The following is a 14,007-nucleotide window of genomic DNA, read 5'->3' on the forward strand; positions in this document are numbered from 1 at the left end:
CCAATGGTGGAATCAGGGTCAAGAGGCTGGGTAAGGACATGGAGGATTGGGGGGGGGGGGGGGGGGGGAGGGCAGGGCAGAGAGGAGAGCCAATGTTGGTTTAAGTATGAGAATTTAATCTGCTTCTCTACCCAACAAGGTAAAGAGGGAGAGAAGACGACAACTGGGCAAAACTGGGTGAGGCAATTGGCCCTTATCTAGCATCATCTACTATAAGCCCAATACTCGAAAGACCAAGGTGCCCAATTCTGAAAGCTAGGAGCCGAGACTATTGAATTTAAAAACTGGCCATCTCTGAGCACTTAAATTTAGGCATCTTAAAAGTGGGTCAAGCAATGAAATTAGGCACTCAGCATTGACTTCCAGTGCTGGCCGTCTAAGACTCCAAAATTCAGGGAGGTCAATAAGTCTCCTAAGTTTAGGCCCATTAATTAGGAGCTGAGCCCTCTCTATTACATCAGGATTCCAGGAGTGCACTTGCCAGGTGCGAGCAAATCCTTTAACACGGATCTATTCATATTTCTGCCGCTGTACAACAGATTTTTACATTTTCCAGTGACATAAAACACCTGGGACCTTCTACTTCACACACGGAAGAGAACAGAATTTGTAGTTAAACTGATTGCCTGGCATTACTTTGCTCATACGGGCAGAGTTTGAGTAGCTGTATCAGTCCTGCAGGGAGAACTGGAGTCTTTGTTGGCTGCGCCAGCTTTTAAAGAAACCTCACAGGCCCCCCCTTCTACAAATCCGAAGGGACTTGTGTGATCTGGAAAACCCGTGCGCTAGTCTCTTTTTGTTCATCCTTTCAAAGGCGTGGAAATCTACGAAGAATCTGGCCTACAAGCCAAGCCATGCAGAAAGGCTCCCTGTTACTGGAGACGCTAGAGAAGGAACCCGGGGGCAGGGGAAAAGCCCATCTCCAACCCATACCAAGATGAGCGGCAAAAGTTACTTACAGGGACCATCAGCAAAGTGGAAAAGAAATGACTGAGGAATTCGAGGAGAAACGCTTCCGAGGATCGCACCTTTCCATCCACACTGATCACCTTGGGCACTTCTGGGACCAGGCTAACAGCAGCTTTGAAAAAGGCATCAGCTGGGAAAAAAAAAAAAAAAAAAAAGGCGGCCATCATTTATACACCAGGAGGCCGATATTATAAAAAAAAAAAAAAAAATACAGGCTCCTCAAATTTGGGAACCTAAAGTTACGCACCCAAATCAGGTTCTTAATTTCAGCCGAACTTAGAAGCCTAACTCTAGGCTCCTAAATGAAGGCCTAGAGTTAGGCTTCCAAGTTCGGTGCTCGTGCTGAAAATCAGGGTTAGTGAGCCACTCCCCGTGCTGCTGAACCCAGCCCTGTGTGTGTGTCTAGTTTTCATGTGTTTCATAAGTAGGAATTATGAGCCAAAGAAAGAAAGGGACACAGAATTGCCAAGTCCCTCTCTCTCCCCCTCTTACTTGGTTAGCTAAATTGTACATCTGCAGCTTTTCCTCTGTATTCCAGTGAAACATTGTGATACTTCCTCCGATACCCATCCCTCTACCATTTTAAGATGCTCTGTTTTAATACATTTACCGCAAACATTATCTTCATATTTCAAAAAAAGGGTTTCAATAATACTCTTAAAACTTCCAGGTGTCCCGTTTTGCTTTCCAGCACAAACTATTCCCTTTTTCTTGTTGAGCCAAACTCTGAGCAGAGGCTCCTGGTTTCATGAGACTGTCATCTACCCCCTGGAGAGAGGAGGTAGAACATGGGGGAGGGGAGAGGACGTGGGCCAAGCTTGGTTTTGTACTGTAAGAATCAAAGAGAAAGGACACGAGGCAGAAAGTTTATAATGCAGCAGATGGAAAGCAATGGGATGGGACACCACAGCTTTTCTTTTCTGGGTGTCTGGTTCTGCGGTACCCTGCCTGGCCCCTCCACCCGCTTCCTGCTCGCTCGGATAAACCAGCACCGCTGCTCTCAAAATCTGACCACCACAGCGCTCCCTGCTCGAAGCAGGAAACAGGACTGAAACCACCAAGGAGGATTTTAAACTTCTGGATCTCAGCTCCATCCAAGAAGCAGTTCCACCTTCTGGCACATGGCGAGTATTCGACAATTAAACGCTCAAGAGTCAAGCCTGCAAGCATGAGTGGTTGCGTGATTTGGAGAGAGAGATAGAGCTGGCTGCAGCTGCTTGTAAAGTGATCCAAGGCCCAATTCCGGTGTCCGCAATCAGACTCTGGATGGTCTTTACATTTCCGCTTGCGGAGGAGATCAGCACAACACATACCGCATTACAATTCAAAGAAGAAGGCATAAGGAGGAAAGAAACTCACAGCCATGGGAAACTACAAACTGCAAAACAGGAAACGGGGGAAATACTGATAAGGTGTGAAGGAGAATCAAAAGCCAAAAAACAGAGGAGGAGCTTTGAAATCTGATTTTTAAACTGTTGATGTGCAGGAGAGTGAGAAGAAAACCATATACGTTCTCCGGTGAATTCTGCTACTACTGGTCCATGGGATATGCAAAAAGCTTTCTTTATCCCTTTCAGAAACTGGGCTGAATAAAGGCAGAGGCCTTGTGAGGCTTGGGTCCATCTCCTCACCGTGGCCCCTAAGCCTTTAAGGAGGCACCGGTGCAGAAGAGCTCGCACCTTCAGAGGCAAACCCTCCCTTCCCATCTTCAGAGGGGGATCCCCCTCCCCGACCCCCCAAATCCGGTAAGTATCCAGCAACGTCTCCGGAATAAAGGAATGTAAAGGCGTGTTTCTGCCACGTCAGTCCACTTGAAGGATTAACTAACCGGCTGTCAGCGATATCTTTTCATTAGATTAAATTTAATATTTTAAGACTAGGCCATAATAATAAAAAAAAAAAAACGAACATCACCTACAAACTTGTTTGCTGACCCTTGTTTCTACATAAGAAAAAACGGTTGGACGTTTCCATGGGTTCCCCCAAGCGTCAGATATATGATCCCCTAGTTTTACAAGCGAGGACTCCCACCTGTCATGTCAGCTTCCGTCAAGAGAAGCTATTTTTAGTCTTCAACAATCTAAAGCCTTAGACCTGCTTCGCTGGCAAGTCAAATGGAAACGCATTAATGTCATTGAAAGTGTTGTTCAGACGACGGGGGGGTGGGGGGAGTAAATGTTCTGCAGTTGCCACATAATGCACATGCCCCACGTTACCATGGACAGAGTAACCAACAAACACAGGACATTCGATGCCACATCAAACAAACCGTGCACATGCCACCCGAGCCAAAACATGACCGGACTTGGAATACCAGTCTTTCAAAAAGGGACAGGACATGGCAGAACCACAAGAGAGAGAAATCTGCCTTCCAATACGAACGGCAAGGGAAACACCAAGCGGAAAAATTCTACATTCGGATGCAAACATCCGAAGCAGATTCCAGAATCCCAGCGCCTCCCTCCACTTTCGGGAAATCACTTTTCGACCTGTTGGCTAAAATCAAATGTAAGGTACGGGTTAGGGGCCAAGGTCAGTAGAGATTGAGAACCTGCATGATACTGACGGATGAGGGGGAAGACGGCTCATGCCCTGCTCCCCAACTCTACTGGGGATATAAAAACCATTGCAAGCACAGCCAGAGCCTGTGGTGAAATCCCCTGTTTCAAATAAATCCTTTTCCTTCCCACTTTCTTCTGCAGCTGGAAATCTTGCTGGGGCACACAAGGGGTGGGGGGGGGGGGGGGGGGATTACCCGCGGGGCAGAAACCCTTTGGAAGTTATCCTCCTCCCTCTGCAGAAGAAAGTCTGGGTATCGTGGCCCGGAGGCTGAACTATATGGGGCCTGAATTTGAAATGCCGGCGTGTTCTCGTCCCCATGCTTTGCATCCTGGTGGCCACAGGATTTTCAATGGCAGTTGCCCCTTGAAAATCAGCTTGCAAGCCCACGGCCACTCAAAACTAATCCTCCCCAGGACAGACCCAGGCAAGAAATATCGAATGGAGCCAACTACTAAGAGCATCTGGGATTTTGCCACCGTGAACCCAGATCCCATTACGTTTTCTGGAGTTTGTGGAAAATCTTACTCTTTCAGACTCTGATTCGGGCTGGCAGTGGCTCCCCGTGCAACGTTAGGTGTTTTGGGATTTTCTTAGCCCTATCAAAAGGAAAGAACATTTTTTTTCCCTAAAAGCTGCTTTTACTATTAAAAGGCGTAAGAAGTTATAATGATGGCAACTGTGCCCACAGCTAAACATTTTAGCAGAGCCAACATTCTGGTATATAATATTAAAATGCAACTTCAAACTGCTGGCCGTGCATAATCCTCCCTAGTTTTGGAGCGATGGATCAGAAGGGCTATAATAGGCGACTAAGTGCCATCCAGACCTTTCTTCACCTCATTTCACTGAATAGAATTGGAATGAGATTTTTTTTTTTCAGATCAGCTGAAAAGTTTGCTTTCTTCCCAGCTTTTCCTTTGTCAAACGACTTTCTCAGCTGCTAAAGGCAGTGCTGATTTCTCTGTTCCAGTCCCCACCCTACACAAAGTTGTAATGCAGATGAAATGAAAGAGAGCTCAGGGCAGGAAGACTTTGGAGGAGACAATTCTTATTGTGTCTTATTTACATCCAGCTCTGGCCTGGGAGGGCAGAGGTCTGTGCGTGTCTGGGGAGGCCGGCACAACCTCTTAAGAATTACTAAGTAAAAAATGAATGCCTGAGGAAGAGACCTTAACATGTGTTAACCTTACAAAAAGCATCATTATAACTCAGCTACTCTGCTGGCTTTAAGGACATAGAAGGATACTCTGACCCCACTTCATTTAAAAGTCTGCTTCACAAAAGATCATGTGTTAACCCCCAACAATTTGCAAAAAAAAGCCAATAAGGAAATTAAACTATTAAGAATAGGAGTCGGACATGCTGTCTGGAATTTATTTCGTGTTTGGGTCCATGCAAAGTCTGTGGGCCGACAAAGGAGCGAAGAAACCCAGCGCACAAAACCGACTCTGCAGCTCTTTTGTTTCTCCAAACATGCTCTGGCATCGCGTCCAGTCCTGCTCTAAATCCCTGGGCCCTAGCTGTACGTGCATCGCGTTCAAACAAAATGCAGTGAAATCACCATCCTGCAATAAAATCCTTAGTCGAAGCCCGGCGTCAGCTCGGACAATGTCATGCTCGAAAAAGAAAAAAAGGACCATGGGGAAAAAAAAGTCCATCTGCAGAGGATTAGCCTAGTGGTCAGAGCAAGGGATATAGTGCCTCAGGTACAAAATTAGATTGTAAGCCCAGTGAGGTTAGGGAAATGCCTACAGTACCTGAATGTAATCTGCTTTGATGTACACACTTTGAAGTGCCGAAAAGTGGAATATAACAATCTAAAATAAAATAAATACTTGCACACTTAACTATATCCAGAATTAAGATACATTCGTATACAGGGCTTGATTATAAAGGGCTGGAGGTGATGTCAATCTCTGAACCGCAAGTTTACAAGCAAGCTATAGGAACGGAGTCTTGATCTCCATATCCACCCGTTGTTACGCCCTGGCACAGCAGGAACACTCATCCAGGGTTTGCGTGGTGTTTTGCGATGTGTATTCATTTTCATACCACTTGCATGGCCCACCAGCATTTTGTATCAATTTTCAAAAGGTCAAACGCATGCATATTTTCCCTTTGAAAACAGTCTAAGAAAAAAAAAAAAGTACCTGCAGAAGTTTTGCAGCCACTTTTCCTGCGGATACGTTTTCCCAATCAAAAATAAATATACATACATGGTTTTGAAAATCCAACACTACGCATGCTTTTCTTCCCCGACTTAACCCCGCCTTGGGAGCGCCTCCGCTACAACGCAGGTAGAAGACCAACACGCGCAGCGGAACTAGGCATGCGCTTTCACCCAATTGCAGGGCAGTCGATTTAAGCAGAGGAAACTAGAAATCCCACCGACCCTCACCCTGAAAGGCTCGGTCATGCTGAAACAAGCCAAGTTTACCTTGCGACAGGCACTGGTTTGCCAAGGCCACTTGTCCGGAGTGAAGGTAGAGGTTAAGGCGTGAAAAGATGCTAGTCAGGGAGGGAATGGTGATGAAGCAGAAGGCAACACAAGCCTAAAAAGGGGGTGGGGGAAAAAAAAAAATGTTAATTTTTTTTTTTGCAGATAAAGAATGCAACTGCTCTTCTTCAAGGTCAAAATTCTGCAACAATTCAGAATTGTATAATAAATTATGCAGAGGAGTTAAGTATGCAAAAGATCACTAAAAAGTTTGGATTTTGTGAAAATTTGAAAGAAAAAAAAAAAAAAAAAAAAAGCAGCAATATTTAATGGCCCATAAATCCGCCTCTAAAGGTACAGCACCATTCTCATCCGACAGGTCCTCACTGCAAGCGATTTTGAGATAGCTGCAGAATTTTCACCGCCCCTTCCTACTGGCAGCGCTCGCCTTCTCCTAAGCAACTGCGCAACATTAAACCACACACACTTTTGGGCTGCCCCAGTGGCTCCAATGGCAAGTGCTTATGTACTGGCAAATCACAATCACTTCTGAATGCCTTGGAGAAATAAAGGACATCGTTTGTGGGCTTCACTTACGCTACAGACTTTTGAGGACAGCTATTATGGGCCTTGAGAGCGACAGGTGCTCACTCACAATTTATTTGTTTTTAAAGAACAAGAAGGGAGGATGGAGATATCAGCAAAGCAATGTAAAAAGTTACAGGACTGCGAAGCAGCCTTGAGTAGGGACAAAGGGGTCCGGCATCGCAGACCGGAGAATTTTGAACATTTCTTTGGGAGGTGTAAACGTCGTTTTTCAAACTTTCCTAATTCCTCATTGATGTCATCGCTGGAGATGGTTCGAAAGTTTTATCTTAAAGTCCTGCAGATCCCAGTTAAGTCCATGCCTCCTAGATCGAAGGTTTACTTTCCCATGTCTGGGAGGGTAGAATCTGAGATTAATTCTTCTGGGAATGCGGGGCAGGCAGTTTGGGCCTTTACTGGTTTCTTGCAAGACTCAAAAGATTGAGGTTTCCTGGAGGGCTACCTTATTAATTTGTTTGTTTTAGAAGCAGACAGCATGAAGCTTGAAAACGGTTTTTCATTGTAAAGATATTTCGGATATGGCTCAGAAGATTACTCTGTTTCTCAATGCAAATGAGAGAAAGTAATGGCCTTTGGTGCTACTTTTATATTAAGAGCTCCATGTAAATGCTTTGTGAAGTTGGAGGGGAAGAGAGATCTATTTTATGACCTGGTGCAACTGGGGGCTTTCTTGCAAAACACAGCTCTTCTCACTATTTGTGTTCAATGGTCTCTCAGTTTGTATTATATTGGTTGAATGGAGTAAGATATAAAAGGCAGTTAAGTTTTGGTTTATGCCCTCCTTACTTCCCCTAGTGAGGTCTTAAAAACTGATGATTGATTTCCTAGTGCACTTTGCTTCCTTTTTTTTTTTTTCTCTTTATTCCCCTATACTTGGTTTGTTCTTTTTTGAAAAATAAAAATAACATAAAAATAATCTGATTTATTATTCAGACTAGAAATGTGCATTGCTATTTGAGGACAGTCACCTGCAATAGCAGAATAGTTACTCTTCTAGTTAAGTTTTAACGAATCTTCCATGAGATAAGATTAGGTGCCAGTCTCGTAGGTACTCTAAAAATGCCAGAGGCACAAAATAAAGAGCCCAGAATTAGGTTGTGTTTAAAGCAAACTACCCCTCTTGAAAGCAGTTAAAAACATAAGGAATCATTTAAGCAGAATACAAACTCCAAACGTGCCGTGCAAAGCGCCATTCTGTGCTTCTGCTTTTCTACTCTAGGGAGACTGCATTAGAAACGGGATGACGTAGGGGGAAATCTATCCTTTGTCTCTTCAAAGTGCACCGCGCTGTTAACAACCCAGCTCCTGCGCAGAGCGCCTTCCCCACACATACCCTGACAAACGCCGCCGTCTTCCTGGAATGACTCCCTTTCATCACCTTTCTGGTTTCCATGGCCAGCTGGTTCACGCTCTGCGCATTAAAAACATTCTCAGCATTAGAACGCAAAAGCCCTTCCAGGCTAAATTTACACATTTTGTATTCATCAGCCCGTTAGCAGTAAACCCCTTTTGCCAGCCACCATGCTCTTAAGCCTAGACATACACTGAGGCAGCCCAGAGAAGTAAGGGGCAAAAGCTGCGGACGCAAGGGAAGAACTGGCCCCTCAGGTGCATCTCCAGGATGGCCCGTATCAGGTGCAGGCTCTGACCCGAGGCATCCAATGAATCAATTACAGATTTAACAACCTCCTTTCCAGGAGACCGGCTCAAGGCGGGCTACAGGAATAAAACATTGATATTCTATATTAAAATACAAGAATACACTTAAACAAACATACTCTTAAATAAACATTAAAAAAAACCCCCCAAAAAACAGCAACAAACAGAAATAATAAAAATGCTTAACCCACAACTAACAGTATAATACAAAACAGTACATAAAATGTAAGAAAACAAAAGCATAACCTATAGCCCTGCTTTTTCTTAGAGAAAGTGGAATGAGTCATCCATAGATGGGGCAAAAGCAGGGCTGGCTGATGACCTGGAGCCATCTGCTAACACGAATTTCTGGAGAGAGAATGCCCTTTGACATCAGCCCTAGTCACCAGAAAGCTAGTACCAATAGCAATAACTAAACAGGAGTTTCTGCCTAGCTTTCAAGTTGGCAAAGGCTCGTTGAGATAAATGGTTCCACAGAGTTCTAATTAAAAACTAGACAGTCACTTTATTAAGATAAAAATATATAAAAGGTGCAGTTATTAAGCCGGAAACCTTTCAGATCCTGCTCCTAGCCCAGTTTGCTGCGCAGCTCGTCAGCCCCAGCGGTGACTAGGGCTCTGGGATTGAATCCTCCCACCATCCCTTTTCCATGCTTCACTTCTGGACCTTACCCTCACCTACGCTGGAACCTATCGCAGAACGGAGAACAGGGTTCGAACTTCAGCAAGATGCTCATCTTAAAATCCCAGTAATAAAAGGAGATTAAGAAAAAAGGACAAGAAGAAAGCGCTCTGCCTCCCCAGGAAAGCCCGGTGGCCATCTTTACCGGGGACCTCGCCCCCATTCACAAGCCAGGACTCCTTACAGGAGGTCCTCATTCAAGACGCCGGCGCGCAGGCCATTTTATAACTTGCGCGCACGTGGCTGTGCCTGGCCACGTAAATCCCCATTCTACCACTTAAGTGGAATTTTAAAAGGCGCGCGCATCCACGCCGTTGCCAGTTTCACCAGTTTGCCCAGTTAACAGCTAGGTCCCTCCCAACCCCACTGGTTTGATAGTCTGCAGGTCCCCTCCCCCCCCCCCCCCCCCCAGTGACCCTAGACCCTTTAAACCCATCAGAAATTGATCTTTTTTTTTTTTATTTTAAAGGTACACTTCCTCCATAGCAAATGCAAACTTAGGCGGCAGGTGCGTAACTATTTATGCACACATCCCTTGGCCACACCCCGAAACGCTCGATTTGGAAGCAGGTGCGTAACTATTTATGCACACATCCCTTGGCCACACCCCGAAATGCTCGATTTGGAAAAAAAAACTTTTGAGATATGCGCGCAACGGGAGATAAGCACGCCCCTGGGGGGGGGGGGGCTTTTAAAATCCAGTGGGCGCCCATCTCTCGATTTTGGCATGCGCCGGGCTTTTAAAGTTCACCTTTCACGAACCACTTTCTGAGAAATCTCCAGGAGCTTGCTGGGAAGGTAGTTCTGAGCGCGCCAAAATAAAAAAGGAGCTATTTCCTGGCGATTAAGAACGGGCCTGCAGTTCCAGCCTGGCGCTGCTGGTCTGAAAACCAAAAATCGGCAGCTCTTTAAAAGGTATTTCATCTCCTTGGAGCCGTCAGCCTGACCAGGCCACATTCCCTATCCTGCGACACAGATGGCCCTTAGGTAAAATAAACTAATGCTATGAATTCTCTCTTTCAGAGTGATTTACCCTGTCCCATGCGCTCAGCAATTCTCTCTCTGTCTTCAGCTGATATCCGCTTGACTAAAACCCCATAAAAACGGAATAAGATGCAGAAATCGGCTTTTAGTTTTCCTGCTGGCTTCCTCTTTTGGGTCCTGGGGACTCTCCGACTCCACACTGCAGCCATTTGCCTCTTTGCATGTAAATGAAAAGTCATTTTCCACTGGTTTTTGGAACAGATGTGGATTAAGATGTGTCCCATGGAGTTCAATGGAAAATAGCCCTGCATGCAAATGAGCTCACATTTCTTTTAAATACACAACTGGCAATCCAACTGGAACGCTGAATTCTTTCAGAGAGAGCCAAAGACAGCTTGGATAATCACTTTCCTAAACCTTAGAGGAGTAGGACCTGCTGGTAATGCTTATTTCATTGGTCAATAAATTGAAAAAAATAAAATAAATAAAATAAAATACTAGAGGGCTTTTCCCCCCCTCCATCATGGCTGCTCTGCTGTGTGTTTGAACGTCTTTACTGCCAAGGAAAAAAAAAAACCCAAACATTACATGAAACAGCAGTTTATTCCAGTAAGCTTGGCCTCAGAAGTTGTACATAAGGAAAAGGTAAAAATGGAGGATGAACAGCAAAGTAAGGTCAAACCTCTGCTTACATGAATCAGCTGGACGAGGACAGGCTCCAGATTGCAGAACATGGACCTGGCCTCCACGTAAAAACTCAGCTGCTGCTCAAAGTCCCGGCCGAAGGAAACCTGGCATGGGAAGAAAAGGCCACCAAGATCGTTAGGTGCCGCCGTTCCGCGCCGTTTTAAGAGACAGAGGTTTTCCCACACGGATGCAAAGGTTTTGCAACCGAGGAGGTCAATTGGAGAGCAAGAACTCCCCGGCAAACACATCCAACATGGCAGAATGCAGATATAAGAAAACGTCACGGCATTTTACCCCCATGCAATGCAAGGTCATGGTTTGCTTTTTTTTTTTTTTAACTGAAGGATCCTGTGAGATGTTTCCCTTTGTTAAAGTCCAATCACAACTACTGTCAGTCCTCAGCTAGCACAGAGGAGGGAACGACTCATGCTGGGTTGGTCTTGGTTCTTTCCCATTCTCTGCGGCACGAGTCAGATCCTGGACTTACCAAGCCTTTAGTTTCCAAGAAGCAAAAATATTTGCGCTTTAGTTTTTCTGTATTTCTGAATTCCCCATCAGGGCCGGTGCCTCCATCAGGCAAACGAGACAGGCGCCTACAGTGAATCAGTTTGGAGGCAGCCAAATCCCACCAGTACGAGGTCGGGGGTGGGGGGTGCTGTGTCAGCACCAATACCAGAGAAGGTGGCACGGTACCGGAGCCACTGCCGCCGGCAGGAGGGAGCGCGGTGCTGGAGCTGCAGTCAGCAGATAAACTGGGGGGGGGGGGGGGGGGGGGGGGGGGGGGGGGGAGTGGGAACGCATGACCGAAGGTTCACCTAGGGCGCCAAATACCCTTGCACCGGCCCTGACTCTCATGGCCTTCAACAGCATAAACTGCCCCGGTAATGAGATGAGGGGTTATACAAAACCACACATTTTAGATTTGGCTGCTTTCTAGCATTTCAAGGCTTTAACCGGCATCTTGAAGGATCTAATTAGTAATTAACCGCACGCAGCATAGGAGTAACTGATGGAATATGGATTGGAGTGCAGTCTTGAAGCCATCTCTCCCAGTACAAGACACATGCCTTTTACCTGCAGGCCTACAGTCCAAGAAATAAAACACAGGACCCCCATATCCACCCTGAATAAGTCACTGACTCCAGCTCAGCAGTTGCAGTCACTTGGGCATCACACACGGAACGCACAATTTTCAAATATTTTCCTGTAAGTTCTCTCACGTGCGCTCGGCAGGTACAAGGCTTGCAAAGTTACTTTTCTGGTATTCGGATAGTTTTAGAGATGCATCCAAGAGTAATTTCATAGCACCGACGGTGCATTTCAGTCCTGCTGGATGTTTGTACTAAGGGGTCGTGGCCTATGCAATTGTGAGAGATTTCTAGAAGAAAGTATTTTTGCACCGGTTTGAACAATAGGAAGCAGGAGGTCCCATCCTCAAGCCCCATTTTCCATCTCACCTCCCCCCATGTGCTATTTCGAGAAGAGAGGTTTTCCGATGCTACAGCGCCCTCTTGCGTGGCTCCTGGATATTTAATCGGATGCCACTTATCCAATGCAATCCAGTCAGTCATCGGACCAGATTGGCCTCTGCGTTGCTCGACACGCTCAGATAAAAACCAACAAACACTGGACAAAAAACTGGAGGTTTTAATGCATTATAGGTGCTCACGATTCATTGGGGGGGGGGGGGGGGGGGGGGGGGTTCGAGCAATACTTTTCTGCAGCCAGGCAGAGAAGCTGGAGGAACAAAGAAGGCTCAGTCTTTGAGAATATCCTGCAGGATCGAGTGGCAGAACAAGGGGCTTGCAACCTCAAGCAGCAAACCCTTACTTGGACAGGAACCCCTGACTTTTTACACCAGAGCTGAATGTAGAATTAGTGGCTAAAAGGTAAACGTCACATCATTTAAAAAACAGCAAAAGATGTAGGGTTGGACAAATTGTAGCCTCCAGAAAACACAAAGGCAGACACAGCCAAAGCAAAACGCACTGTTATAAGGAGGCCCGGTGATGGGACGTCCGTCTCCCCACCGTAATACCCTGCTCCCAGTGCAGGATTCACCTCCCGAGGAAAACATTTCCCCCCAGCTAAGATTTTAAACAAACTTTCAAATGCTTACCATTCTTAGGAATCCATTTATCAGACCTGCCAGCATTCTTTTCTCATCTTCGAGCGTTAGTGCGCTGTAACAATGCGTTTAGATAAAAGCACCGTTAATAAGCAATCGACAGCTGTATGCGACAGAGCTCAAACACATCAACGTCACATCCTCACTTCTGACTTGGCAGTTTCCTCCCGCTTCCGGCTCAGGCAGAACCCCCCCCCCCCCGATACCTTCCGCAGCCTTTCTTCCTCACCCAGATCGCGACGGCAGCCTCCCGTGACCTGGGCCCGGCGCTGCGGGAGTCACCAAGCACCTAAAATTGTCCAGCGCACGCTTGAAGAGTAGAACCTCAGCCACGCTAAGAAGCGTTCACTGAAAGCGAGGGGTGCTTAGCAATGCCGGAAGCGCAGGGCCCGATCCGGGGGAGGAATAAAGGCTGGTTAAGGTGCTGGGAGGGAAGGTAGTGGGGCCACAGAGCTGTGAAGTCTTGGGACATTTTGATGGGAGCGGGGAGAGGTTGCAGGATTGGCCCAGCAGGGCTAAGGATGTGGATCTTGGGTAGGAGGGAGGCAGGGGAACCTGTTGGGGGTCAGTACACCTGCAATCGTTTGGTTTAAAAAACAATCACCATTTAACTATAGACGGATAAGTTTATAACTGGTGATATTCAAAATCTGGCCAGTCAGTTTTAAAGTTATCCAGAGAACTTTAATCAGGGATATTCAGTGGGACATTTATGCAGGACAAGTTACTCAGCTAACTTTAGCTGGATAACTTATCTGTTTGACATTTTACTGAATACTGGGCCGTAAATGTAAACAGCAGAGGTAAAACGTACATCCATAAAATTCTCATAATGTAAGGAATTGGCACTCCACCTTACTGTGAAAATACAGCTGCACAAATGAGCAAAACACACAACGTTTTAATGTAATATAAAATATGAGTAAGAAATAATACATTAAACACCCACCCAACATGGCCATGTTTCAGTGAAACTGCCTGCATCAGGGGTTTGTTCTCCCAAAACAAGAAAAAGCAACAATCAAAGGCAAAATGTAAAAGCACAGATATAACAGGGGAAGAAACCCTTTCTAAAAACTATTGGTTCACAGGCATCGAAAAGTTTTCAAGCCACCAACGTTGTCGATCAAGTTATGTTGCGATAGCACGCAGTCCGAGCATAAACCCGAGAGGAGTCTGACATGGACACCTGTTGCAAATGTTAACTCCAACGGGCACAAATCGCGTCCACAGCAGAAGGAGCAGCAGAACCAAAAACGGTGCCAAAAAGAAAAAAAACGAAACAAACAAACAA

The 14,007-nt window shown here is 45.9% G+C and overlaps 1 protein-coding gene across 2 annotated transcripts in view; it reads right to left on the reverse strand.

Annotated features, from left to right (window-relative positions):
• Positions 1–14,007, reverse strand: part of VPS35L (VPS35 endosomal protein sorting factor like) — a 78,303-nt gene that overhangs the window by 17,053 nt on the left and 47,243 nt on the right. For both annotated transcript variants that reach the window (XM_029576554.1, XM_029576553.1), the window contains exons 23-27: positions 12,705–12,768; positions 10,591–10,689; positions 7,908–7,985; positions 5,969–6,083; positions 960–1,099 (exon numbers count right to left, since the gene is read on the reverse strand). In XM_029576554.1, the coding sequence (XP_029432414.1) occupies positions 960–1,099; positions 5,969–6,083; positions 7,908–7,985; positions 10,591–10,689; positions 12,705–12,768 (496 nt within the window). The remainder of the gene's footprint in view (positions 1–959; positions 1,100–5,968; positions 6,084–7,907; positions 7,986–10,590; positions 10,690–12,704; positions 12,769–14,007) is intronic.

Source organism: Rhinatrema bivittatum, chromosome 14 (assembly GCF_901001135.1).
Source record: "Rhinatrema bivittatum chromosome 14, aRhiBiv1.1, whole genome shotgun sequence".
NCBI lineage: Eukaryota > Metazoa > Chordata > Amphibia > Gymnophiona > Rhinatrematidae > Rhinatrema > Rhinatrema bivittatum.